At 46.1% G+C, this 26296-nt stretch overlaps 1 protein-coding gene and 1 pseudogene across 1 annotated transcript; both read left to right on the top strand.

Annotated features, from left to right (window-relative positions):
- The first annotated feature begins 5314 nt into the window (after positions 1–5314).
- LOC129639401 (melanoma-associated antigen B1-like) lies at positions 5315–10938 on the top strand (annotated as a pseudogene).
- A 13037-nt stretch (positions 10939–23975) lies between these two features.
- On the top strand, positions 23976–25697 carry LOC129639438 (melanoma-associated antigen B2-like). Its single transcript, XM_055564612.1, has 2 exons — positions 23976–25024; positions 25169–25697. The coding sequence occupies exons 1-2, from the start codon at positions 23976–23978 to the stop codon at positions 25257–25259; spliced, it is 1140 nt and encodes a 379-aa protein (XP_055420587.1). The 3' UTR covers positions 25260–25697.
- The last annotated feature ends 599 nt before the right edge of the window (positions 25698–26296 follow it).

The raw sequence follows: 26296 nt of genomic DNA, 5'->3' as shown, positions 1-26296 counted from the left end.
AGTTAACATAATGCCTTCCAATCAATCCATGTTCTTGAAAATGGCAAAAGTTCATTCTTTTTTATGACTGAGTAATATTCCATTGTGTATGTGTGGATCTTTTCTTTTCTTTTTTTTTTTAAATTTTATTTTATTTTTAAACCTGAAACACTGTATTAGTTTTGCCAAACATCAAAACGAATCTGCCACAGGTATACATGTGCTCCCCATCCTGAACCCTCCTCCTTCCTCCCTCCCCACACCATCTCTCTGGGTTGTCCCAGTGCACCAGCCCCAAGCATCCAGTATCGTGCATTGAACCTGGACTGGCAACTCGTTTCATATATGATATTACACATGTTTTTGTGGATCTTTTCAAATTAGTGGATTATTTTTTTCATTTTTAGCAGCAATAAAGTAAGTTGAGCACTGAAGAATTGATGCTTTTGAACTGTGTTGTTGGAGAAGACTCTTGAGAGTCCCTTGGACTGCAAGGAGATCCAACCAGTCCATTCTGAAGGAGATCAGCCCTGGGATTTCTTTGGAAGGAGTGATGCTAAAGCTGAAACTCCAATACTTTGGCCACCTCATGCAAAGAGTTGACTCATTGGAAAAAACTCTGATGCTGGGAGGGATTGGGGGCAGGAGGAGAAGGAGAGGACAGAGGATGAGGTGGCTGGATGGCATCACCGACTCGATGGATGTGAGTTTGAGTGAACTGCGGGAGTTGGTGATGGACAGGGAGGCCTGGCATGCTACAATTCATGGGGTCGCAAAGAGTTGGACATGACTTAGCAGCTGAACTGAACTGACAGTTTATTCAAGCTTTAATGCAGGTTATTCTGACTTTAAGGTAACATCACATGGCATACTTCTGAGTACATTTCTGAAAAATTCTTTTCTACTTATTTCTGTTTTATAGATCTATGCAACCTCTGGCACTGGGGAGGCTATCATCTGGGTTCTGATCATGTAGCAGTGAATAAATGGATACCGGAAATTCAGAAATCATGAAAGCAAGAGACCACAGTGATCTTAGAGTAGTGAACTGAGTGTTGCCATTAGTGTTCATGTCTGGATGACAAATTCTGTTGCAAAAGCACCCTTAGGTAGTGTGAACAGGTAGTTTTTAGGGAAATGAATTGTAAGAGAGAATACACTGCCTCAACAGGGTCTGCCACTCTTTTTCGTAATTGTGGTTTGCCAATGAAATGTATCATCCCCAACTGGACCTGTAGAATATTGTGCTGGAGGGTCCCTGGCCACCTCACTAAGTTCCTTATTAATCCATTTCAGGGCCACAGTCTGTGCATTTTGTCTGACTCCTCACTGTCTCAGTGTGTGCTCAAAGGTCCAGCCAAAACTCCTGATTATCTGGTGGCTGGGAAGTACTATCTCTTCATCTCACACTGGCTCTGCCAGTCACAGGTGCCTTCTTAATAAACAGGAAGGTTGGACTGGGGTGGGGTCACTGGCAGAGAGTAGATGAGGCTGGAAGGGAAGGGGAGACGAGTAGTGGAAACCCTTAGACTCAGAAAAGCATCAGGTACCTTACGGAGACCATCCAAATTAGTGGGTTATTATTTTTTTTTTCAGATATACACCTGGGAGTGTGAATGCTGGGTCATGTGTTAGTTCTGGTTTTAGATTTTGAGGACCCTCCTTACTGTTATCCATGGTGGCTGCACCAATTGACATTCCCAACAACAGTGTACAAATCATGTCCACATGATTTGCTCACCAACATTTGTTACTTCTGTTCCTTTTGGCTTATAGCCCTTCTGATAGGCATAAGATAATACCTCATTGTGGTTTACATTTGCATTCATTTGACGATTAACGATGTTGAACATCTTTTCATGTGCCTCTTACCAGCTGTTTGTCTTCTTTAGAAAAATGTGTATTTAAGTCTTCTGCCCATCTTTTTCTTGATTTTTTTTAACCTGTTATATCAACTGTTTATATATTTTGGATATTAACCCCTTATTGGTTATATCTTTGGCAAATATTTTCTCCCATATAGTAGGTTGACTTTTCATATTGTTGATGGTTTCCTTTGCTGTCCAAAAGCTTTTAACTTTAATTTGCTTTTATTTTCCTAGCTTTAGGAGACAGATCCAAAAAACTATTGCTATGATTTATATCAAAGGGTGTTCTGCTCATATTATCTTCAAAAGTTTTATGGTTTCCACTCTTATAGCTAGGTCTTTAATCCCTTTTCGGTTTACTTTTGTATATAGTGTTAGAGAATATACTGATCTCATTCTTTGAGAGCTACATGTCAAAGAATGAGATTAGAGCGTAAATACAGTTTGGTAATGCCAGAAAATTAAATGTGCTTTTACATTTGAGCCAGTAATTCAGTGTTTTCAGAAATTAACTCTGAAGAGACATCCACGAACACATGAAAATACGAAAATGCCTATGCCCATGTTAATTGAGGGAACATGATATATCCACAGAGTGGAGGACTACGAAGCTATAAAAAGGAATGAGTACAATTTTGTAAAGTAATATGAAGTGCTTCCATGATAGATATAGATATATAAAAGAATGTGGGAGTTTGGGGCTAATGTCGATGATACCAAGTCCAGTGCCTTCCCATTCTGGTATGAGGAGGCTTTGAGAGCTGAAGAAGAGAGAGCCAGAGCCAGAGCTGCAGCCAGGGCTCCTATGGTGCCAGGGCCAGTGCACTTTCTGGAGCATGTCCAAATTTCCTCCTACTCCTAGTGAAGTCTGAGCAGATACTTCACATTGCATTTCAAGAAAGCAGGCAGTCTTCCCACTAGTGGAGGGCCATGGTGGGGCTCATGGAAATTCAGCATATAAGGTATTTGTGTTCCTATACAATATTCACAAATTTGAGGTTTTTCTTTTCTCTGTTTTTAAATGTTGTTCCCTTTAATTAAAGTTGTGTTTAGCTCCAGAGTCCAAGCGTACTAATGGCACAGCTCCCACATGTACTACAGATTATCAAGTTGAAAAATCAGAAATTTCGTATTACATAGCACAGACTGAAATCCTTGAATCATTTCTTGTCATTCGGAACAAGATAACATGATATTGCAATATGGATTCTTTTGTGAAAATGGAAATTTTTCCACAGTGAAGTCTGTGTGATTATCAGATACAGAAAAAAATCATAAGAGGTATTCACTTCTTGTTTTGTTGTAGTCTTTCTTTGTAATATTGAAGTTTATTTACCTGGATTGGCTTCATTTATTTCAGAATGTGGGGAAATGAAATCCCAGTAAATTGTTTTCTTGCACACTTGCACTGTAATTGTTCAGATATCAATTTAGCATCTGCTCTTTGGAAGGCTTCTGGGTGGTTTTGGGGATGCTAAGAAATATAAACTCAACCCCATAAATTCTAGAGTCTAAGAGCAGCATTCATATAAAGTAGCTGGTGAACTGAGATCTAGGGGCCCAATAAAAATGAGGTGTAAGGAGGTGAGGGGATTGAGGGCTTCCTCATGAAAAGTCTAGTGTGAATACACTGAGGCAAGGCACTTGGAGACTTTAGGACAATAAAAGTCCGGCAGTGGAAGGTAGTTTTAAGTTAGGCTACAGGGCGAGCCCACCAGGGAGGCTGTGGAAACACTGAATAGGGGTCAGACCCTCAGATGGCGGGTCTCAAAGTTGAGAGACTTAAGCCTGGAATGGAAAACTACCCTGAACAATTGCTTTGGAATTAGCTGCCATGTCTGCAGGCTCTTTAGTTGTGGCATGTGAGATTTTTAGTTGTGGCACATGAACTCTTGGTTGTGACATGTGGGATCCAATTACCTGACCAGGGATTGAACCCAGGCCCCCTGCATTGGGAGCACAGAGTCTTAACCACTCAACCAACAGCAGGAGGGTACTGAAAGTAAAGATTTTTAAACTACCCTAAATCTGGTGGCTCAGATGGTAAAAAATCTGCCTGCAATGCGGGAGACCTGAGTTCAATCACTGGGTTGGGGAGATCCCCTGGAGGAGGGCAACCCACTCCAGTATTCTTGCCTGGGGAATCCCCATGGACACAGGAGCCTGGCAGGCTGCAGTCCATGGTGTTGTAAAGTGTCAGATATGGACTGAGCAAATAAGCAGACACCCTAATCTGGCTGAAGAGAAGGAATATGTCAGCTCCTTTTCTCTGACAGCATAACATCTTTCCCGAGTTCCTTGATTTCTACTGCATGTTCCTAATCTTAGATTACTTTTGGGACCAAGACCTGTTTTCTCCAACATTTGCTAGAGGTTAACTGTTCAATGTCTGTAGGAATATGCATTTCCCAAGAAGCCTTTAATCAAGTGACAGATGCTGATATGGGAACCTCCATGAAGGAGGGCTGAGGAGACAATCACCACTGAATATAGTGGTCATCCAAAGACTAAGAAGAGGAATGTTAGATGAGTAGAAGGCAGAGACCCAGGTTGTAGTAGATGTAGTATGTTGAGCAAAAGGAATCCGAAAGGACTAGAGTTGCATCCCCACTGTCTGTTCTCAGAGGCCCTGATGGACTACGATCACATGAGGATCACCCTGACTTCCCACTTGGAATTCTCAGGAGACTAGGACCTTGACGTAGGACAAGCAGCTTCATAAACCAGAGAGTGGAGTTACAGGATTCGTCATGAGTCAATGTGAGGACCTGAAAGTGAACTCATGGTAGCACACACTATACAAGGAGGCCCTGGAAAATCACTGATGCTGTGGTCCCCAGGAAGCGCTGGGCACAGATGTCAGGTTGATTTCAGTCTGGAAAGTCTCAGCGAGGTGAGGCCTTTGTCTAATAGGATCAGCCTGTTTCGCAGAGGGACGGACCTGAACCCAAGGAGGACGTCACATGCGATGCTGAGTGTTAGACAGGACCCCTGGAGAGGGATCCAAACACATTTCTGTAAATTCTTAGCCCTGAGAGACCCAGAAGAGCTACTTCTGAGTGGTCCCCTCATTCAACCTGTGTGATCTTAGGGAGGACAGGGCCTCCTCTAGCAGAATCGGACCCCAGATCTGCAGAGGGGGGCATCTTGACCATAACCGGACTTAAGGTGAGGACCATCAGTGCTACTGAGAGGGTCTCTCCCCCTACGAGGGAGGCTCACTGAGTGGCGCCCCCTCCTGACAAGCAGAGATGCTCAGAGCAGCACCCTGACTCCCAACACTAGGGACTTGGGAAGGCGAGGGCTTCGTTTGGGAGCTGGAGGACTCGAGTTCTTAGAAGGAGGTGTCCTGGGCTCTGATAACACTGCACAAGGAGGACCCAGGGACGGATGAATGTTGAGCTACCGGGTTTCTGTAGCACCCCGCCCCTGCCCCCTGCCCCTGCCCCGCCCCTAGGAGACCCCACGTACGAACGTATGCAGGACTCCTCTTTTCCGCTTTCGAGGCGAGGAGCGCGACTGGTAGCTGCAGCGTCTGTTCAGCGGAGATTGTGTACTGGACTCGTCCGGAGCCAAGGTGAGGACCTGAATGTAGCTGAAGTGAATTTCCCAACCCCTGCCTGTAAGAAAAGTGACCCAACCGCATCCCACCCCTGCAATCTACAGTGTAACATGCCCTGTCCCGAGTTGCGGGCCGAGGAGCCATCTTGTTGCCACGTGGAGGGTCGGTGGCGGCTCGGGCTGCTTTGTTGAAAGAGGATGGATTCTTTATGCGTTGGAAGTGGTATTTGCCCTCAACAGGTGAAAAGATGGGGCTTTCAGCGCTCACAGGGATATCTCCTTCGAAAGTGGTGGCTGCACAGAAGTCATTCCTGCAACCAATGCTGCAGTGCCACACAGTAGTGGCCCCCAATCTTTTTGGCACCGGGGGATGGGTTTCTTGGAAGACAATTTTTGCATGGGGTGGGGTGCAGTGTGGGATGGGGTGTGATGCGGTGGATAAAGGAGGGTGGGGTGGCATGAGGGTAGGGTGGGTAGGCTAAAGGGATGGTTTCAGGATGCTTCAAGCTCATTACATTGTTTACTTTATTTCTGTTATTATTACATCCCCTCCCGCTCAGATCATTAGATCTGATCATTAGATCATTAGAATAAGAAGGTTTGGACCCCTACCATAGGGGTCCAAATTACCATAGTGTAATTCAGGCTGAGAGAACCCGTCATTTTTGCATGGTGTGCGGGGGCTGGCGGGGTTTGGGGATAAGGGGCGTTCAGGTAGAGAAAGGCCTTTATATAAAAGGATATGGACCTAGAGGGTATTATGTATGTTAAGTGAAATGAGTCAGAGAAAATGAAATACTATATGATTTCACTTCTGTGAGGAATCTGAAAAACAGAAACAATTATAGAAGCAAGAGAGAAAAAACAGGTGGTTGATGGGGGTTAGGTTTAGGGGTGTGGGGGAGAAGAGAAAGAGGTGAGAAAGGTTAAGATGTAACTACCAGTTACATAATAAAAAGCAATGGGTGTGAAAGGTAAATAAATAAAGACATAGAATGATAGATAAGGTAACCCCATGAGGCATAGGGAGGAGTCTCAGCCTTAGAAGGAGTCAAGCTAGGACCTTCAGTGCTAGTCAGCAGGCCTGGCATCCAAGCAGATTGCTGCACTAAGGAGCAGCCCTGCTCTCAGGTCTGGGCATCCCCAAACAAGGTAGCTGGATATGGAGCCCCCAGCATCTCCTCTAGCCACTCAGGGAGGTGAGAGCTTTGCTCTGGGGCATGCAGACTCGGGTCAGCAGAGGGAAGACCCCAAACCCTACCCAAACTGGAGGCCAGAATCCTGAGTGAGGACTGAGGGAGCCCCTGACTCCAGAACTGGGGCAGGGGGTGGGGGTCGAGAGTGCTGCCCTTGTGGTTAGCAGCATAGCCCCAAATCATTTTTGGCGGAATGTGGCTCACTCTGTCAGCTTGGGTCCTCTTGGGAAAGGTGAAGACCTTTCACAGGGTCTTGGGCTCAGGTCTGCAGAAGGCAGAGTCCCAGGAAGGATGCAGAGTCGAGGGGAAGATCCATACACGGTAGAGAGAGCCACATCTGATGCCGCCTCAGCTGTCAGCCCTGGGGGTCCCAGGGAAGAGCTGGCCAGTTCTGGTGCCCCTGATTTTGCCTGTGGGGTCCGAGGGAGATGAGGGCCTGGTTTCAGGTCTGCCTGCCCAGGTTAGGAGAAAACGAGGAGTCCTAGGCCATGAGAGATGTTGAAGCACCAATTCTATGTGAGGAAGGAGACAACTGACTCCCCCAGAACAGAGGAGCCCACACAGAGTGCCGCCTCTGCCGTCACCCTGGGAAGCCGGGTTAGAGCTCTCAGGCAGAGATGCCCTCTCATTTTCTCCAAGGATGGTTTCAGGGACATTCAGGTTTGACTCTGATGGATGAGGCCTCATTCAACATAGGGAGGAAGACCGGTTCCTAAAGGGAGTGACAGTGGTAACACTGAATGAACATGCGAGAACCCCACCCAGAAGGAAGTGAACCACATAGTCGCATCACTCCTCTCAGACCTGGGAGACCCAGGCATGGGGACCAGATGACCCCCACTTGCTTCTGCCCAGAGCCTCGCAGGGAGGTGAGGAACCTCGATGATGGGGGTATGGGTTCAGGTCCGCCACTGGAGCATTTGCAGCTAGTACCAGGAGCCCAGAAGAGGACCTAAGAATTGAGGGACCATCCAGCTACCCCGCGACAACAGAGGGCAGTGCAGAATCTCTTCCTGACTGTCCGCATCAGGAGTCCACACACAGCTGTAGCTAGAGATCGGGAAAATGTCACTGCTTTCTAGTGGGTCTCAGGGAGATGGGGGCCTTAGTAGGAGGGGAGAGATCTCAAGTCGAGACAGAGATTTCCTGGTCTTGCCAGGAGTCACAGAGTCATGATAAGGACCCAGAGAGATGACTTAGATGAGCACCTACCCAAAGCAGTGGGGGCCTGCAAAGTCCCAGTCCCTGTCTGCCCTAGGGCACCTCAGGCAGAGATTGCCAGATGTCACCCCTCACTTTCAGCCCCAGGAACTCAGGGAGATGTGGGCCTTGATCTGAGGCCAGAAAACTCAGAGTGGACTAAGGGAGGAACATAAATCACATCCAAGTGCGGACTAAAGGGGCCAGTGATGACAGAACAGTGAAGTCCCACAGAGTCCAGCCTCTGCTGCCATCCCAGGGAGGTCAGGGACAGGGATGCCGAGAGGTGGCTCACACTTTCTTTCACCTTGGGAACCTCAGCGTGCTCAGGTCAGCGGAGGGAGAATTTCTAACATTTGCCAGGACTCACAGAGAAGATGCTGAGGACTGTGAGAAACTCCCAGAATTCCTCGCACTGTCACTCCTTGGTGCCCCCAGGCATACATGGCCGGCAGAAGTGTGCCTCACTCACAGCTAACAGGGAAGTGAGCACCTTAGTCTAATGGGTCAGCAGAGGAAGGAATCTTAGACTCTGCCCTGAGTAAAATCTGGGGACCTTGCATGAGTAGCACCCGTTACAGGGCCTCAAACTCCTGCTGCAGCTCTTCTGGCCACAGAGACCATGGGCGGTAGGGCCAGGTAAGGCCACCCTGGCTTTCCCCATTCGATCTCAGGGAGCTGTTGGCCTTGCTGTGAAGAAAGGTCCTCAAGCCAGGAGAGAAAGGAGCCCCCAGATCCTCCCAGGAGTCAAAGTGGGGACTGCGAATGAGGACTGAAGGTAGCACGCTCCCCCTTCCAGCTAATCAAATGAACACTAGAGTCTTGCCTGATCCTCTGCTGAGGCCCCTCATTTCTTTGTGTCATTTCTAAGGGAGATGAGGTTCTTCACCTGAAGAGGCAGCACCAGAGGCAGGAGGGAGGGGCCCAAACCCTTGGTGTTGACAAGATGAGGACCCTGAATGGTGGAGAACCGAGTTCAGGACAGAGCAGGCCCCCAGAACTGCCAGTGCCATCCACCCCTACCGTGTCCACGACTCGGCTCCTTCTCATGGGTCCCAGAGAGCTTTGAGGTGTCACCTTTCAAGCAGCACATGGCAGGGGTCCCGACCCCACTAAGAGCTGATGTGACAGTTGTGTGTGTGAACGAAGGGACCCAGAAAGGGCCCCGGTCCCAGGATCTTCTGTCAACTGGAGGCAGCCACAGGCAGGCTGTGGCCTGAGGCTGGCACGCGCTCACTTCTTACACAGGGTTCTCAGGGGATGGGCTGACCAAGAACAAGAGGCCAGCGGTTCCTGGAGTAGGGCTCTCAAGGAAACGGGCAGAGCAGCCTCATTCCCTCCATGCTGAAGGAGCTCATCCACTAATCTTCCCTTCTCCAGGTTCCAGCATCACCTACTTCCTGCCTGCTTCCCTGCCCGCTGTGCCTGCTGATAGTCATGCCTCGGGGGCAGAAGAGCAAGCGCCGTGGACGTGAGAAACGCCGCCAGGCACGCATGGAGGCCAAGGATCTCGGGAATGCTCTGGCTGCTGCCACCCCCACCCCTACTTCTGGGGGTACGCCCCCGGGCTCCCCCCCTGCTGGTGCAGGCCAGAAGCCTCAGGGAGCTGCAGCCACTAGCTCTCCTGTTGTAGGGGCTTCACACCCAAGATCTAAAGCACGTGGCAGGGGCCAAGTTGAGGAACGTGAAAATTCCTCCCGGGCCTCAACCTCTGCTAAGACCACTCCTCTAGATCCTCTGACGGAGAAGGCAGGAGTGTTGGTCAATTTCCTGCTTGATAAGTGTAAGATGAAAGAGCCCATTAAGGAGGCTAGATATGCGGAAGCTTTTTCACAAAAGGTACAAGACACGCTTCCCCGAGATCCTCAGGAGAGCAGCTAAATGCATGGAGCTGTCATTTGGTCTTGAATTGAAGGAAGGCAAGCCGAATGGTTACTCCTATACCCTGGTCAGCAAGATAGGCCTCATCGGTGATGAGGTGCTGAGCAGCAGCTGTGAGGTGCCGAAGAATGGGCTTCTGATGCCTCTGCTGAATGTGATCTACCTGAATGGCAACCGCGCCTCTGAGGCTGATGTCTGGGAGTTCCTGAATGTTCTGGGCATCTATGATGGAAAGCAGCATGTAATCTTTGGGGATCCCAGGAAGCTCATCACGGAAGAGTGGGTGCAGCAGAATTACCTGGTGTATCATCAGATTCCCGACAGCGATCCCCTGAGCTATGAGTTCCTGTGGGGCTCAAGAGCCTACGCTGAAACCAGAAAGATGAAGGTGCTGGAGTTTTTGGCCAAGATCAAGAGTACCATCCCCAGTGCTTTCCCGTTGCATTATGCTGTAGCTTTGGGAGAAGAGAAGAGATCCCGAGGCAGATCTCTAGTTAGGTCTCGTGGTGCTGCCAGGGCCACTGCCTGCTCCAGGGTCCCACCCAGAGATCCATCCAGTGCCCAGTGAGTTCTCAGGCGGCAGCTTCACTTTCTTTGACCAATACTGCCAACCTTTTAAGAAGTGAGAGGCTAATGTAGGGCTGGAAATGTCAATACGTATCTTCTTTGTGTTCCTGTTTTACACTATTACTTTTCAAATGTTGTTTCATTTCCCAGAATGTTTGTTTAGATTCAGAATCCAAATTTACAAATGACATGGATCACAGATTTGTTGTTGTCTGTCAGATCTAAGAGTAAGAGTTTTGGTACTGTGTAGTGTAATTCAGAAAATCCTTCCTCTTTTGAGATCCAGAACATGATAACATAGCTTTGGAATAGTAATTTTCTTGGAAATGTGAAAGAATGTTGTAGTTTTAAAACAGATGAAAATCAAGTAAGCTATAGTCAAGTTTTGATTTATGTTATTCACCTTTGTCTCTCTCTCTATAACATTCAGTAGTACCCTTAGCGATATATTTAGATGTTGTTAGCTTATTCAAGAATGCCGATAAAAACAATGAGAAACTACATTCCTTGCTTGGTGGCTCCTTTATTCTCATCTTTACTTGAGCATCTGCTCTTCAGAAGGTTCTGTGCTGGTGGGGGTGATGCAAAGATAAAGGAGACCCTGTACCTGCCTGTAGATGTCTTGAGTATATGAGCAGTGATTCCATAAGGAAGGTGGTGTGATGATCTAAGACAAGTGACAAAAATCAGGGAGGATGCTGGGGAGGGAGTTGGGATGAGAGCAGTGAGGTATAAATTCTCAGCCTTTATTCTCTTAAACCAAAACTTTGAGGTTTGGTATTTTGGCCAAGGTCAATGGTAACATCCCCAGTGCCTTCCCACCCGATTATGAAAAGGCTCTGAGAGAGGATGACGAGAGAGCCCGAGCTGCAGTCAGGGTTTATAGTCCTGCCAAGGCCAGTGTGTGCTCCAAAGTCACGTCTAGCAGTCCCTCCAGCCCCTAGTCAGGTCTGAGGCAACTATTTCACTGCGTTCGACCAACACTCCCAACCTTTTAAGTTGTGAGAGGCTAAGGTGGGGCTGGAAAGCTAATCATAATATACATCTTCTCTGTCTTCCTGTTCCTTCGTGGGAGGTCATTTTAAGTTCGCTGCGTGGTGGGCTGGATGAACCTGTGATAATGGTGAGCCGGGCCCAGATCCCCAGATGGTGGCCCTCAAAGTTGGGAGGCTGAGACTGAAATGCGAAGCTTCCCTGAACAGTTACCCTGAGATTGTGAGTCAACCAGAGGGAATCTCCACCTGGGGGAAAGAACAGAAGGTATCCAGTGCTCCTGCCCCAGTGCAGGTGAACACAGTCCACAAACCAGGTGTTTGATGCATATTACTGTCTCCTTTGTGATGGGATGTTGAGACGTCACTGTGCTGGCACTCTGGGCCCTGAACAGAAGGAGCCCCAGCACACTCCAAACATGAGGGTATCTCGAGTGTAATCTAGTAGACCTCCTGAGCGGGGCTAGATTTTAGTGGTGGTGAAATACATGAAAATCGGGGTGTTATGTCGGGAGGGCTTTGGGAGGCAGGGGAATTACTGGTCCTTGACACAAATTCTATAAGGTTTTGCGTTGCATCCTGGTAAAACACTTGCCTCTAAATTCAATAACATATTCTATGATAGAGTAAATTTACTTAGGATTACTTGTTTAGTTGCTAAGTTGTGTCTGACTCATTGTGGCCCCATGGACAGTAGCCTGGCAGGCTCCTCTGTCCATGGAACTTTCCAGGCAAGAATACTGGAGTGGATTGCCAATCCCTTCTCCAGGGGATCTTCACAACCCAGGGATTGAACTGACATCTGGTTGTCAGGTAGATTCTTTACCACTGAGCCACCAGGGAAGCCCTACAGTTTCTTGCTAAGCAGCAGTTTGATTGACTTAGCTTTCTTTGTTTAGAAGACTACATAGTCTCTAGTTTCTCCTGGGTAAAGAAAAATTCCCATAGATGAAGGTAGAAATTCCCATAGATTTTCTTCTGGTATGAAAATAAGCATCATAAGACCTAAACATTGCCAGCTGCAGTGCCAGGTGCTTTACACAAGCTACATATGTTCTGATACTTCTGTAAGACAAGGCTTATCAAATTCACTTAGCAGACAAAGAATTTCTATTCTCCAGGCTGATAAAGTGACAGAACTGAGTGTAGAGCCTGGTCTGAATTGCTCTAGAGGCCATAATGTTTCACTCCTCCCAGTCTGAGGCTGACATATTGTCAGTTCATTTCTCTTGACACTGCCTGGTCACAATCCCCCTGCCTGGCTGTGATCCCCCTCACTATGGGGGGATACGAGAGCACTCCTGTGGGGTCTGAGAGCCCCTATGGAAACCAGCAAGGTAGAAGCCCTGGAGTTTTTGGCCAAGGTCAACTATACTGTCCCCACTGCATTCCTGCCCCCATTATGAGGCGACTTGGAGAGAGGACGTAGAGAGCACTGGAGCCAGAGCTGCAGCCAGGGCTGGCACTTCTACCTCGGGCAGTGATGGCCCTTCTGTGGCCAGTGCCCAGTCCATGGCCGCATCCAGCCACTCATCTCACCTCTAGTGTGGTCTGAATCTGTTCTTCACTTTGTGATCAGAAAAGCCTGTCAACCTGTGTTCCTGATACGCGTCAATAACTTTTCGACTTACCCTTTTCTTGCGGGGGGTGAGGCGGTAATTTTCAAGTGATTTTCTTTTCAGTACTAAGTTTATTTAGATTCAGATCATAAGCTTATGAATGACACGGGGTCACACACTTATTGCTGTTTACCAGATTTAGAAATAAGAATTTTGCTTTCTGAAATACAAACTGAAAAATTTTAAATCATCTGTGTGATCCAGAGCAAGATTACGTGGCATTGGAATAGGGGTATCCTTGGTCATGTGAAAAACCCCACACTAAGATAGGATAAGAAGAGGAAAAAAAATTAAAGTGGTTCAGTTATGGGTCTAGCTTACTGTATTCAGTCTCTCATTCCTAAATTTCAAAGATGTATACCTTTTAAATTTAGAAGCATTATAACTTTTGCATTTAGGATATACTTAAATTATTAAAGAAAATGTGGGTTTATGAAAATGTAAATTGATGCAGCCACTATGGAAAATAGTATAGATGCTCATAAAAAAATTGAAAATAGAACTACCATGTGATCTGGCAAGTCTACTCCTGGAAATTTAGCTGAAAGAAATGAAGCCAACACCTGGAAAAGATATCTGCACCCCCCATGTTCGTTGAAACATTATTTACCATAACCAAATTATGAAAACAATATAATTGCCCATTAATGGATGAATGGATAAAGATACTGTCACATAGACACACACACACACACTCATCCTCACTCAGATGTTCTTTAGCCAATAAAAGAAAAAAAGGAAATCTGGCCATTTGCAGTAACACAGTTGCACCTTGAGGGCATTATGCTAAGTGAAATAAGTCAGACAAAGACAAATACTATATAATCTCATTTATATGTGAAGATTTTTGAAAAATGAACTCACAGAGAATAGATTAGTGGTTGCCGCCAGTGGGGGTTGGAGGATGGATGAAATGCGTATAAGTGGCCAAACGGCATAAACTTTCACAACTTTAATGTACAAAATAAAGAAGTCCTGGAGATATAATGTACAGCATGGTGACTAGTTAATCATTGCTGTTGTTAAGTCGCCAAGTGGTTTCCTACTCTGCAACCCCGTGGATTGTAGCTTGCCAGCCTCCTCTGTCTATGGAATTTTCCTTGCAAGGATATTGGATTCAGTTGCCATGTCCTTCTCCAGGGGATCTTCCCGAAACAGGAATCAAACCCTCATCTCCTGCATCAACAGGAAGATTCTTTACTGCTGAGCCACCAGAGAACCCCATAGTTAATAATACTGTATTGTATATGTGAAAGTTCCTGGGAGAATTGATTTTTTTGAAGTGAGGTATAGTTGATGTGGGCTTCCCTGGTGGCTCAGATGGCAAAGAATCTGCATGAAAGGCAGGAGACCTGGGTTCAATCCCTGGGTCAGGAAGATGCCCTGAAGAAGGGAATGGTTACCCACTCCAGTATTCTGGCCTGGAGAATTCCATGGACAAAGGAGCGTGGTATGCTACAGTCTATGTGGTCAAAAAGAGTTGGACAAGACTGAGCAACTAATACTTTCACTTCATTTTCATAGTTGATGTACAATATTTTATAAATTACAGATGAATAACAAAGTGCTTCACAGTTTTTAAAGGTTATGTTCCATTTACAGTTATTATAAAATACTGGCTATATTCCCTTTGTTGTACAATATATCCTTGTTGCTTATTGTGTACATATTAGTTTGCACCTCTTAGTCTTCTGTCCCTGTCCTTCACCTCCTGCTTGCCACTCCCCACTGGTAACCACTAGCTTGTTCTCTATATCTGTGAGTCTGCTTCATTCCCCTAGTCTTTTATTTTTTAAATTCTCCATGTCAGTAGTATCATACAGCATTTGTCTTCCTCTATCTCACTTATTTCATTAATACCATCCAACTATTTACTAATTAATAGCATAATACCCTCCAACTCCATACATGCTGTTGAAAGATTGCAAAAGTTCATTCTTTTTAATGACTGAGTAATATTCCATTATGCGTGCACACACGTGTGTGTGTGTGTGTGTGTGTGTAGGTTGTATACATATAGATTACTTTTGTACCTTGGCAAATGTCAGTAATGCTGCTATGAACATTGGAGTGCATGGAATTTTTGAATTAGTGAATTTTGTTTTCATTTTAAACAGTAATTTAAAGTTTATTCAAGCTTTAATGCAGGTTATTCTGACTTTAAGTTAGCATTACATGGCATACTTCTGAGTCCATTCCTGAAAAATTCTGTTGTACTTCTCTCTGTCTGTTTTATAGATCTATGCAACCTCTGGCACTGGGGAGGGGGTCATTGGGGTTCAGAACACATAGCAGGGAACAAATGGATACCAGAACTGTAGAAATCATGAAAGCAAGAGACCACAGTGATCTTAGAGTAGCGAACCTAGTGCTGCCATTAGTGTTCATGTCCGGATGATAAATTCTGTTGCAAATGCACCCTTAGGTAGCGTGAACGGGTAGTCTTTAGGGAAATGAATTGTCGCAGAGAATACACTGCCTCAATATGGGCTGCCATTCTTTTTCGTAATTGTGGTTTCCCAATGAAATGTATCATCCCCAACTGGACCTGTAGAATATTGTGCTGGAGGGTCCCTGGCCACATCACTAAGTTCCTTATTAATCCATTTCAGCGCCACAGTCTGTGCTTTTTGTCTGACTCCTCACTATCAGTGTGTGAAAGTCCGGCCAAAACTCCTGATTATCTGGTGGCTGGGAAGGACTACCTCTTCATCTCACACTGGCTCTGCCAGACAAAGGTGCCTTCTTAATAAACAGGGAAGTTGGACTGGGGTGGGGTCACTGGAAGAGAGTAGATGAGGCCGGAGGGGAAGGGGAGACGAGCAGTGGAAACCCTTAGACTCAGACAAGCATCGAGTACCTGAGGGAGACCATGCAAATTAGTGGGTTCTTTTTTTTTTTTTTTTTTCCAGATACATACCCAGGAGTGGGATTGCTGGGTCATTTGGTAGTTCTCTTTTTAGATTTTGAGGGCCCTCCTTACTGTTATCCATGGTGGCTGCACCAATTGACATTCCCACCAACAGTGTATAGATCATGTCCACATGCTCACCAACATTTGTTACTTCTGTTCCTTTTGGATCATAGCCCTTCTGATAGGTATAAGATAATACCTCATTGTGGTTTAAATTTGCATTCATATGATGATTAAGGATGTTGAACATCTTTTCATGTGCCTCTTGGCCATTTGTATGTCTTCTTTGGAAAAATGTGTATTTAAGTCTTCTGCCCATTTTTTTTAATCTTTTTTTAAACTGTTGAGTTATATAAGCTGTTCATATATTTTGGATATTAACCCCTTATTGGTTATATTATTGGCAAATATTTTTTTCCATATAGTAGGTTGTCTTTTCATTTTGCTGATGGTTTCCTTTTCTGTGCAAGTTTTTACCTTTAAATACATCTCATTTATTTATTTTTGCTTTTATCTTCCTAGCTTTAGGAGACAGATCAAAAAAAATATTATTATGAATTATATCAAAGAATGTCCCACTCATAGTGCCTTCTAAGAGTTTTATACTTTCCACTCATATTTAGGTCTCTAATCCATTTTCAGTTTATTTTTGTATATAGTGTTAGAGAATGCACTAATCTCATTCTTTCACAGCAACATGTCATAGAATAAGATTAGAGCTTAAACACAACTTGGTATTATCAGAAAACTAAATATGCTTTTACATTTGAGCCAGTAATTAGTTTTCAGAAAGGAACCCTGAAGAGACATCCACAACCATATGAAAATAGTTACATATCCATGAACATGTTAACTGAAGGAACATGATATATATATATATATATATATATATATATATATATCCACAGAGTGGAGTACTATACAGCTATAAAAAATAATGAGCATGATCTTTGTAAACTAATATGGAGTGCTTCCATGATAGATAGAGATATATAAAAGAATGTTGGAGTTTGGGGCTAATGTCAATGATACCAAGTGCAGTGCCTTCGCATCCTGGTATGAAGAGGCTTTGAGAGCTGAAGAAGAGAGAGCCAGAGCTGCAGCCAGGGCTCCTACGGTGCCAGGGCCAGTGCAATTTCCAGAGCATGTCCAAAGCTCCTCCCACCCCTAGTGAAGTCTGAGCAGATACTTCACATTGCATTTCAAGAAAGCAAGCAGTCTTCCAACTAGCAGAGGGCCAAGGTGTTTCATGGAAACACAGCATGTAATGTATTTGTGATCCTATACAATATGCAAAAATTAGAGGTTTTTCTTTTTTCTGTTTTTAAATGTTGTTCCTTTTAATTAAAGATGTGTTTAGCTTCAGAGTCTAAGTATACTAATGGCACAGCTCCCCCTTGTACTGTAGATTATCAAGTTGAAAAATAAGAATTTTCATATTACATAGCACAGACTGAAATCCTTGAATCATTTCTTGTCATTCAGAACAAGAAAACATGATATTGGAATATGGATTTTTTGCAAAAATGGAAATTATTCCACAGTGAAGTCTGTGTGATTATCAGATACAGAAAAAAAAATCTTGAGAGGTATTCACTTCTTGGTTTGTTTTCTTCCTTTTAGTCTTTCTTTGTAAAACTGAAGTGTATATACCTGGATTGGCTTAGCTTATTTAAGAATGTGGGAGAAGTGAAAACCCAGTAAACTTTACTTCTTGCACACTTTCACTGTAATTCTTCAAATATCAATTTAGCATTTGTTCTTTGGAGGCTTCTGAGTAGTATTGGGGATGCTAAGAAAAATAAACCGAACCATTTCCCATAGAATTCTAGAGTCTAAGAGAACAATTCATATAAAGTAGCTTGTGAACAAAGATCTAGGGGCCCAATAAAAATGAGGTGTAAGGAGGTGAGGGGATTGAGGGCTTCCTCATGAGGAGTCTAGTGTAAATACACTGAGGCAAGGCACTTGGAGACTTTAGGACAGTAAATGTCCATGGGAGGTAATTTTAAGTGAGGCTACATGTTGAGCCCACCGGGGAGGCTGTGGAAACACTAAATTGAGGCCAGACCCTCAGATGGTGGGTCTCAAAGTTGAGAGACTTAAGCCTGGAATGGAAAACTACCCTGAACAATTACTTTTCAGTTATCAGGCTTCCCAGGCCGCTCAGTGGTCAAGAATCTACCTGCCAATGCAGGACATGTGGGTTCATTCCCTGGATCAGGAAGATCCCCTGGAGGAGGAAATGGCTACCCAATCCAGTATTTTTGCCTGGAGAATCCCATGGACAGAGCAATCTGTTCAGTCCATGGGGTAGAAAAGGGTCAGACATGACCGAGTGACTAAACAGCAACATGAGTAGACCAGACAGAAATTCCCCCCGGGGTGGGGATGGAATGTGCCCTGTGCTCCTGCCCCAGTGCCCGTGAACACAGTGCACAACCTAGATGTTTCATGCACATCATCTCCAAGGAGATTCTGTGAAATAAAAGTAATAGTAGAATGAAACCGGAAACTCAGAAGCCAGTGGGCTGACACTCTGCTGTGAGTCATGGAAACAGAGCTCATTTTATTGAAAGAGCATTCCATTCAGCGGTTTTGGCTGTGTTGATAATTCCACAAAGTGTATGAGATGAGTATATTTTAGGTGATGGTGAAATTGATGAAGGTAGGGGCTTATTTTATTTAGTTACTTATTTATTTGGCTGTGCTTGGTCTTATCTTCGGAATCCAGGATCCTTGATGTTCCTTGCACCCTGAGAGTTCTTTAGTTCCAGGATGAGGAATGTTTTAGTTCTGGTATATAGGATCTTTAGTTGTGGCATGTGAACTATTACTTGTGGTGTGTGGGGTCTAGTTCCCTGATCAGGGGTGGAACCCAGGCCGCCTGCATTTGGAGCACAGATTCTTAGCTACTTAGCTACTGGGCCACTAGGCAACTCTCTAGGAGTTGTTTAAATGAAAGAGCAGCTTGGAAGGAAGAAAGAGTTAGCTTTAGAACCAAATTCTAGATTATTTGAATTTCATTCAGCTAAAAAACTACACCCAGACTCAAAATACGATTTAGTAGTGGAAATGAAAGATTCTTTCTAAACAGCATTTTGGACTGATTTGGTGTTTCATGTCCGAGAATGCCACAGATTCTCTGACATCTCCTGGATTTAAAAGATTCCTCAGGGTCGGTGGTATCCTCCAGGATGAAAATAATCATACTCATAGTAAAAACAGATATTGTGTAAAGTCTCAGTGTGGTCCAGGCACTGTGCCAGGTGCTTTAGCTTCATGCCACTAGCTCTACAAAAGCCACTTCACCTGAGGCTCCCCGATTTTGGGGATGGACCCAAGTCCTCACAACCGATAAGAGACAGAGCTGGGACTAGAGCGCTGGTCTGAATTGGTCCAGAGCATGTACCCTTCCACTTGTCCCGGCCTGAGGTGCTCATGAGTCAGTTAATTCACTGTCTTCTAGCACTCCAACATGTATCTTGAGTGACAGAAAGAGGGACACTGTGACGAAAACACTGGGATGGAATACATAGCCAAGGCAATATAAACACCAAAATAATTAAGAGGTGTGAATAAAGGAGAGAAGGAGATAATGCTCAGTTAGCAAATGATCACCTGCATGTGGAAATTCAGACACCCTCAAGTGATCGAGGGCTTACAGGATTATCTGGCGCTATCCTTCTATGTAGAAAGTAAACATTTTATTTGTTTTAATTAAAAGTAGTTATTTCTATTTATTTTTTGACTGCTCTGGGTCTTAGTTGTGACACTTGGAATCTTAGTTGCCACATGCAGGGTCTTTAGTTATGGAATGTGAGATTTTAGTTGTGGCACGAGAACTCTTAGTTGTTGGATGGGAGATTTTTAGTTGTGGCATGTGGGATAAAGTTACCTGACGAGGGATCAAACCTAGGACCCCTGTACTGGGAGAGCACAACCACTGGACCAACAGGAAGGTGCCGAGAGTAAATATTTTAGAACTACCCTAAATCTGGTGACTCAGATGGTACAGAATGCGCCTGCAATGCGGGAGACCTGGGTTCGATCTCTGGGTTGGGCACAATCCCTGGTGGAGGGCATGTAACACACTTCAGTATTCTTGCCTGGAGATTCTGCATGGACAGAGGAGCCTGCCAGGCTATAGTACATGGGGTCACAGAGAGTGGGACATGACTGAGCGATTAAACACACACCCTAAATCTGGCTGAAGAGCAGGAATATATCACCTCTATCTCTTTGACATCATAACATCTGTCCTGAGTTCCTTAATTTCTGCTGCATTTTCCCAATCTTACGTCACTTTTGGGACTGAGACCTGTTTTCTCCAAGATTTGCTAGAGGGTAACTGCTCACTGTTTGTAGGAATATGCATTCCCCAGGAAGACTTTAATCGAGGGACAGAAGCTGACATGGGAACCTCCATAAAGGAGGACTAAGGAGACATTCAACCCTGAATATAGTGGTCACCCAAAGACTAAGAAGAGGAATCTTAGCTCAGTAGAAGGAGCAGTCCCAGGCTGTGGTAGATGTAGTGAGGATGCTAAGCAAGAGGAATCAGAAGGACTCAAGTTGCATCCCCACTGTCTATTCTCAGAGACCCTGATGGACTAGGCTCACATGAGGATCATCCTGACTTCCCACTTGGTGCTCTCAGGAGACTAGGACCTTGATGTAAGACAAGAAGCTTCATAAAACAGAGAATAGAGTTACAGGATTTGTCAGGTGTCAATGTGAGGACCTGAAAGTGGACTCACAGTAGCACACAGTATAAAAGGAGGCCCTGGAAAATCACTGCTGCTGTGGTCCCCAGGAAGCTCTGGGCACAGATGTCAAGTTGATTTCAATCTAGAAAGTCTTAGCGAGGTGAGACCTCTGTCTAATACAATCAGCTGCAGTTTCTCAGAGGGAGGGACCTGAATCCAAGGAGGACGTCACATGCGATGCTGAGTGTTAGCGGGGACCCCTGCAGAGGGAGCCGAACAGAATTCTGTAAATTCTTAGCCCTGAGAAGCCCACAGGAGCTACTTCTGAGTGGTCTGCTCATTCAACCTGTGTGATCTTAGGGAGGGCAGAGTCTCCTCTAGCCAGATCAGAAGCCAGATCTGCAGATGGGGGTGTCTTGACCATAAATGGACTTAAGGTGAGGACCATCAGTGCTAGTGAGAGGATCTCTCCCCCAACGAAGGAGGCTCACAGAGTGGCAACCCACCTGACAAGCAGAGATGCTCAGAGCAGAGCTGGCCTCCCACCACCAGGGACTTGGGAAGGCGAGGGCTTTGTTTGGGAGCTGGAAGACTCGGGTTCATAGGAGGGGGCATCCTGGGCTCTGATACACCGCACAAGGAGGACCCACGGGCGGATGAATATTGAGCTACTGGTGTTCCCGTAGCACGCTGCCCCTGCTGTCATCCCTGGGAGACCCCACGTAGGACCTTACGCATCTCCCCTGCACTTCCGCTTTGAAAGCCAGCGGATCGACCGGTAGCCGCGGCGACCGTATGGCGGAGACTTAGTGTTCAGGACTCGTCCGGAACCAAGGTGAGGACCTGAATGGAGGTGAAGGGACTTTCCCAACCCTCCCAGTAATAAAAGTGACCCATCCACATCCCACCCCTGTGATATGGCTCTTATGAGTCCCTCAGAGCTATCGGCTGAATATGGTCTAGAGTGTCTCAGGCTAAGGCATTGGTCTGTGGGGGTAGGCCTGGATTCTACCCCCTGAAGAGCTGTAGGACCTAGATGAAAGCCCTGAGGGCTGATGAGCAGACTTCGACACTGCCAAGGGGGCCACACTTAACGGCTCCCCTGTACTAGGCTCTAGGAAGCCCCGGGTAAAGCTGGCCAACTGTGGTGCCCCCTGGTGTCCACTGGAGGTGGTTTGGGGGAAGTGAGAGCCTTGCTGTAATGGAATAAACCCAGCTCCACAAAGGGACCTAGTCCCCAGTATTAATGGCTGTGACGCTGAGTGAGGATGGAGGCTGCTCCCATAAGAAATGGAGTCACATAAGGCGCCAGTCCTATTTTGAGGACTGGGAGAATCAGGCGTTTTGACATGACACTTCCTGGGACATCTCAGGGAAGTGAGAGACCAGGTCAGTGGGGGCAGTCTCAGGTTGACAAGGGAGGGTTTCAGGTGTCCTGGTGGATGGTGAGAACCTTGGAGGCTGTGGATGTTCCACACCACGTCAATTGGACCACATCTCCCTGTCGTCATCCCTGGGAGACCTCAAGAATACATATCTGTCCCCACTGCAGGCTAATGGGGAAGTAAAGGTCTTGGTCTGAAAGGAGTGGTCAGCAGAGGGAGAAACCTTAGACCCTTTCATGAGTTAAATGTAGAGCTTGGTTGCTTCTGTGTCCTGGCTATTGAAAATAGTGCTGCAGTGAAGAGTACAAGTGTCTTTTTCCATCACCATTTCCTCAGGGTATACGCCCACTAGTGGGATTGTTGGTTCATGTGGTAGTTTTATTTCTAGTTCTTGTAAGCAGAGTGAATTAAGTCATAAAGAGGAAAGCCAATATCCTATATTAATGCATATATATGGAATCCAGAAAGATGGTACTGATGAACCTATTTGCAGGGCAGCCAGGAGATGCTGACATAGAGAACAGACTCGTGGACACAGTGGGGGAAGGAGAGGGAGGGGCAGATTAACATTGAAAACGTGCACATTACCATATGGAATATAGATAACCAGTGGGAAGTAGTTTTATAACCAGGGAGCTCAAAGCCAGCGCTCTGTGATATCTTAAGAGGGGTGTGACGTGGGAGAGAGTTTCAAGATGGAGGAGACATAAGATATACCTATGGCTGATTCATATTGATGTGTGGCAGAAACTGGTACACTATTTTGAATTAATATTGTAAAAAAATTATTTTCGAAAAGACGTATAGGAGAAACCAGAAGCAAAAAAATATTTTAGACCTTGAATTGGGATTTTGTGAGGGTCCACAGGGACATCAACCTGCCTGCACCAGAGTTTGTTCTCAGGAGTCTGTGTTTGGTAAGATATGGTCATCTTCACTTCCTGCTTTTGGGACACAGAGCGATTGGCTTTTACTATCAAGCAGTCATCACTACAGGAAAAAGTTGAGTTTCTCTACTGCTACTGCTAAGTCACTTCATTCCTGTCCGACTCTGTGTGACCCCATAGACGTCAGCCCCCAGGCTCTCCCGCCCCGGGGATCCTCCAATCAAGAACACTGGAGTGGGTTGCCATTTCCTTCTCCAGTGCATGAAAGGGAAAAGTGAAAGTGAAGTTGCTCAGTCGTTTCCAACTATTAGCGACCCCATGGACTGCAGCCTACCAGGCTCCTCAATCCATGGGATTTTCCAGGAAAGAGTACTGGAGTGGGGTGCCATTGCCTTCTCTGAGCTTCTCTACTGGGAGCTCAATTGATGAACCTGAGTGAGGACTCAGTGCATCCATCCCAACCCTCGGATTTCAGCCCAGGAAATCTCAGGGAAGGGCTGTGAGGCTGAGTGCATCCATCTCAACCCTCGGATTTCAGCCCAGGAAATCTCAGGGAAGGGCTGTGAGGCTGAGCCCCTTCTTTACTGTTCTATATGAAGTCTATGGGAGGGAAAATGTCTAGTCTGAAGGTGCAGACACCAGTCCACAAATGGATAATGGTGCCCAACTTTTTATGGAGCCAAGGTAAGGACCTTGAATGATGATCCCAGTGAACTCAGGATAGAAAAGACCCTAATGAGCTCTCAGCACTGGTCATCTATCTCCTGGCAGGGAGGTGGTATGAGGCATCCCTTCACTTATCTCGGGATCATGGGGTGGTCTAAAGTGTCTACATCAGAGTAGCAGAGGGAAGGGTGCCAAGGCTCCACCAGGACTTGACGTGATAATACTGAAGTAGAACTTAGAAAACCCCACTGCTGGTACCTGCTGTCACCTGAGTAAATCCAAAGCAGACCTGAGAGGACGCAGAGGACAAGTAAGTCCTCTGTTCTTCCTCTATGGGATTCTGTGGGAACAGGCTGAGCAGGAAAACAGGAGGCTTGTGGGTTCCTAGGGCAGTGTCCTCAAGGACACCTGCAGAGGCGGCCTTTGATTAAGCCAAGGTGGAGTCTCCCTGTTTTAAGGTGCTCATGTCACCCCATTCTCCATCCTCCAGGTGCCCCAATCTCCTGTCTGTTGGCCCAGACTCCCGCCTGCGGTCCCTGACCACAGCCATCATGCCCCGTGGGCAGAAGAGTAAGCACCGTGCTCGTGAGAAACGTCGCCAGGCCCGAGCTGAGACCCAGGGTCTTCATGATCAGGCGTCCACATCTAGGGGAGAAGAGACCACCTCCTCCTCCCCTCCTGATTCAGAGAGCGCTCCGTCAAGCTCGTCTGCTGCTGGCACCTCCAAGGGGCCTCAGGGAGCCCAAGGCAGCACCAGTGCTGCTGCAGGTGCTATACGCAAAAGATCTGGTGGTGGTGGCGCAGCACGCTCGAGATCTGCAGCGCATGGCGCAGCACGCTATAGATCTGGTGTAGGTGCCAAGGGCCAAGTTCATAAAGGTGAAAATTCCTCCCAAGCCTCAGCTGCTGCTGCGAGCTCTTACACAGATATTCTGACCAGGAAGGCACAGATATTGGTGGAGTACCTGCTGTTTAAGTATAAGATGAGCGAGCTCATTGAGAGGTCTGAAATGCTGCAGGAAATCAATAGAAGGTACAGGAAACAATTCCCTGAGATCCTTAGGAGGGCCTCTGAGCGTATGGAGCTGGTGTTTGGCCTGGTGCTGAAGGAAGTCAGGCCCAACAGTCACTGCTATACCCTGGTGAGCAACCTAGATCTCAGCGACAGTGAGTCTATGAGAGGTGACGGGGGGCTGCCGAAGAATGGTCTTCTGATGCCTCTGCTGGGTGTCATCTACCTGAATGGCAACCACGCCCCTGAGGAGAAGATCTGGAAGTTCCTGAATATGCTGGGCATCTATGATGGAAGAAGTCACCTCATCTTTGGAGAGCCCAGGAAGCTAATCACAGAAGATCTGGTGCGGGAAAAGTACCTGGAGTACCGGCAGGTGCCCGGCAGCGATCCCCCTCGCTATGAGTTCCTGTGCGGTCCTAAAGCGCTCACAGAAACTACAAAGACAAAAGTCCTGCAGTTTTTGGCCAAGGTCAAGGATTCGGTCCGTCCTGCCTTGCAGCCGCAATATGAAGAGGCTTGGAGAGAGGAAGTAGAGAGCACCGGAGCCAGAGGTGCAGCCAGGGCTGGCACTTCTGCCTCAACCAGGCCTGGCACTGCTGCCTCAGCCGCTGCTGGCAGTTCTGCCTCAACCAGGCCTGGCACTGCTGCCTCAGCCGCTGCTGGCAGTTCTGCCTCAACCAGGCCTGGCACTGCTGCTTCAGCCGCTGCTGGCCGTTCTGTTTCGGCCAGGCCTGGCACTGCTGCCTCAGCCAGCGCTGGCCCTTCTGCTTTGGCCACTGCGCACCCCAGGGCCGAGTCCAGCCGCTCATCTCGCCCCTAGTGTGATCTGAAGCCCGTTGTTCACTTTGTGGCTAGAGAAGCCGGTCAACCTGTGTTCCTGATATGCATCAATAACTTGTTGTCTTTATTTCCCCCAATTTTCAGTTGTTAAAACTTTTCAACAGAAAGGTCATTTAGAGTCATGATATAAGTATATGAATAACATGGGTCACACACACTTTGCTGTTTGTCAAATTTAGGAGTCAGAATTTTGTTTTCTCCAATAAATATTGGAAATCCTCACATCACTTTTGTGATCCAGGATGAGAATAACATCACTTTAGGATGAGAGTGTCCTTAGAAATGTGAAAGACACCACACTAATAGAGGCTCAGAACATTGATACATTGTTAGGGAGAGAGCTGAAATTTCTTCAGATTTTGGCTGGCTTTACTCTCTGCTTAGTCTCCCTTTTTGTTAATGTAAAAGACACATACTTGTCTCTGCTTATGGTTTATGGTTTTCGAGAATGTTTGAGAATATAAATTATAGCAAATGATTTATTCGTGGCTCTTCTTTTACACAAACATTGAGAATCGGCTCTTAAGAAGTCTTCATGCTTGTACTGGTGATGTTTAGTCAAAAAAAGTCATGGCCTCTGTCCACTCAGTATAGTTTCTTAGAGATGCTGTCATTCTATGGAAGAGGCTGAGATACTCTCTACTTCAGGAAGAACAAGAAAGAAGCAGGGTAAAGAGGGGTTGGAGAGAACCTATTACTTTGGTTTCATTCCTAAGCGGAATTTTGGCTGATTTGGGAGGTTGGGTCTCTATTTTCCCGACTTGGAACACTGCATAGTTCCTGACATCTGATAGATTGAAAAAAAAAATCCAGCTGATGTAACATCTGAGGTCAAGATAATCATAGTAATAACTGCCGTTGCTCCTAATGTCTCAGTAGAGACAGGCGCCGTGACAGAAGCTTTCCATAAATACTTACATTCCACCAATCTGCCAAGAAAGGGCTTATCAAACTTACTTCACAGGGGAGAGCCCAAGGCTCATAGAGTTAGGGTTTGGTTTTGTGCTGAAATACATG

The sequence above is a fragment of the Bubalus kerabau genome, chromosome X (genome assembly GCF_029407905.1).
Source record: "Bubalus kerabau isolate K-KA32 ecotype Philippines breed swamp buffalo chromosome X, PCC_UOA_SB_1v2, whole genome shotgun sequence".
NCBI lineage: Eukaryota > Metazoa > Chordata > Mammalia > Artiodactyla > Bovidae > Bubalus > Bubalus kerabau.
This window is presented reverse-complemented; position numbering and strand designations above follow the sequence as displayed.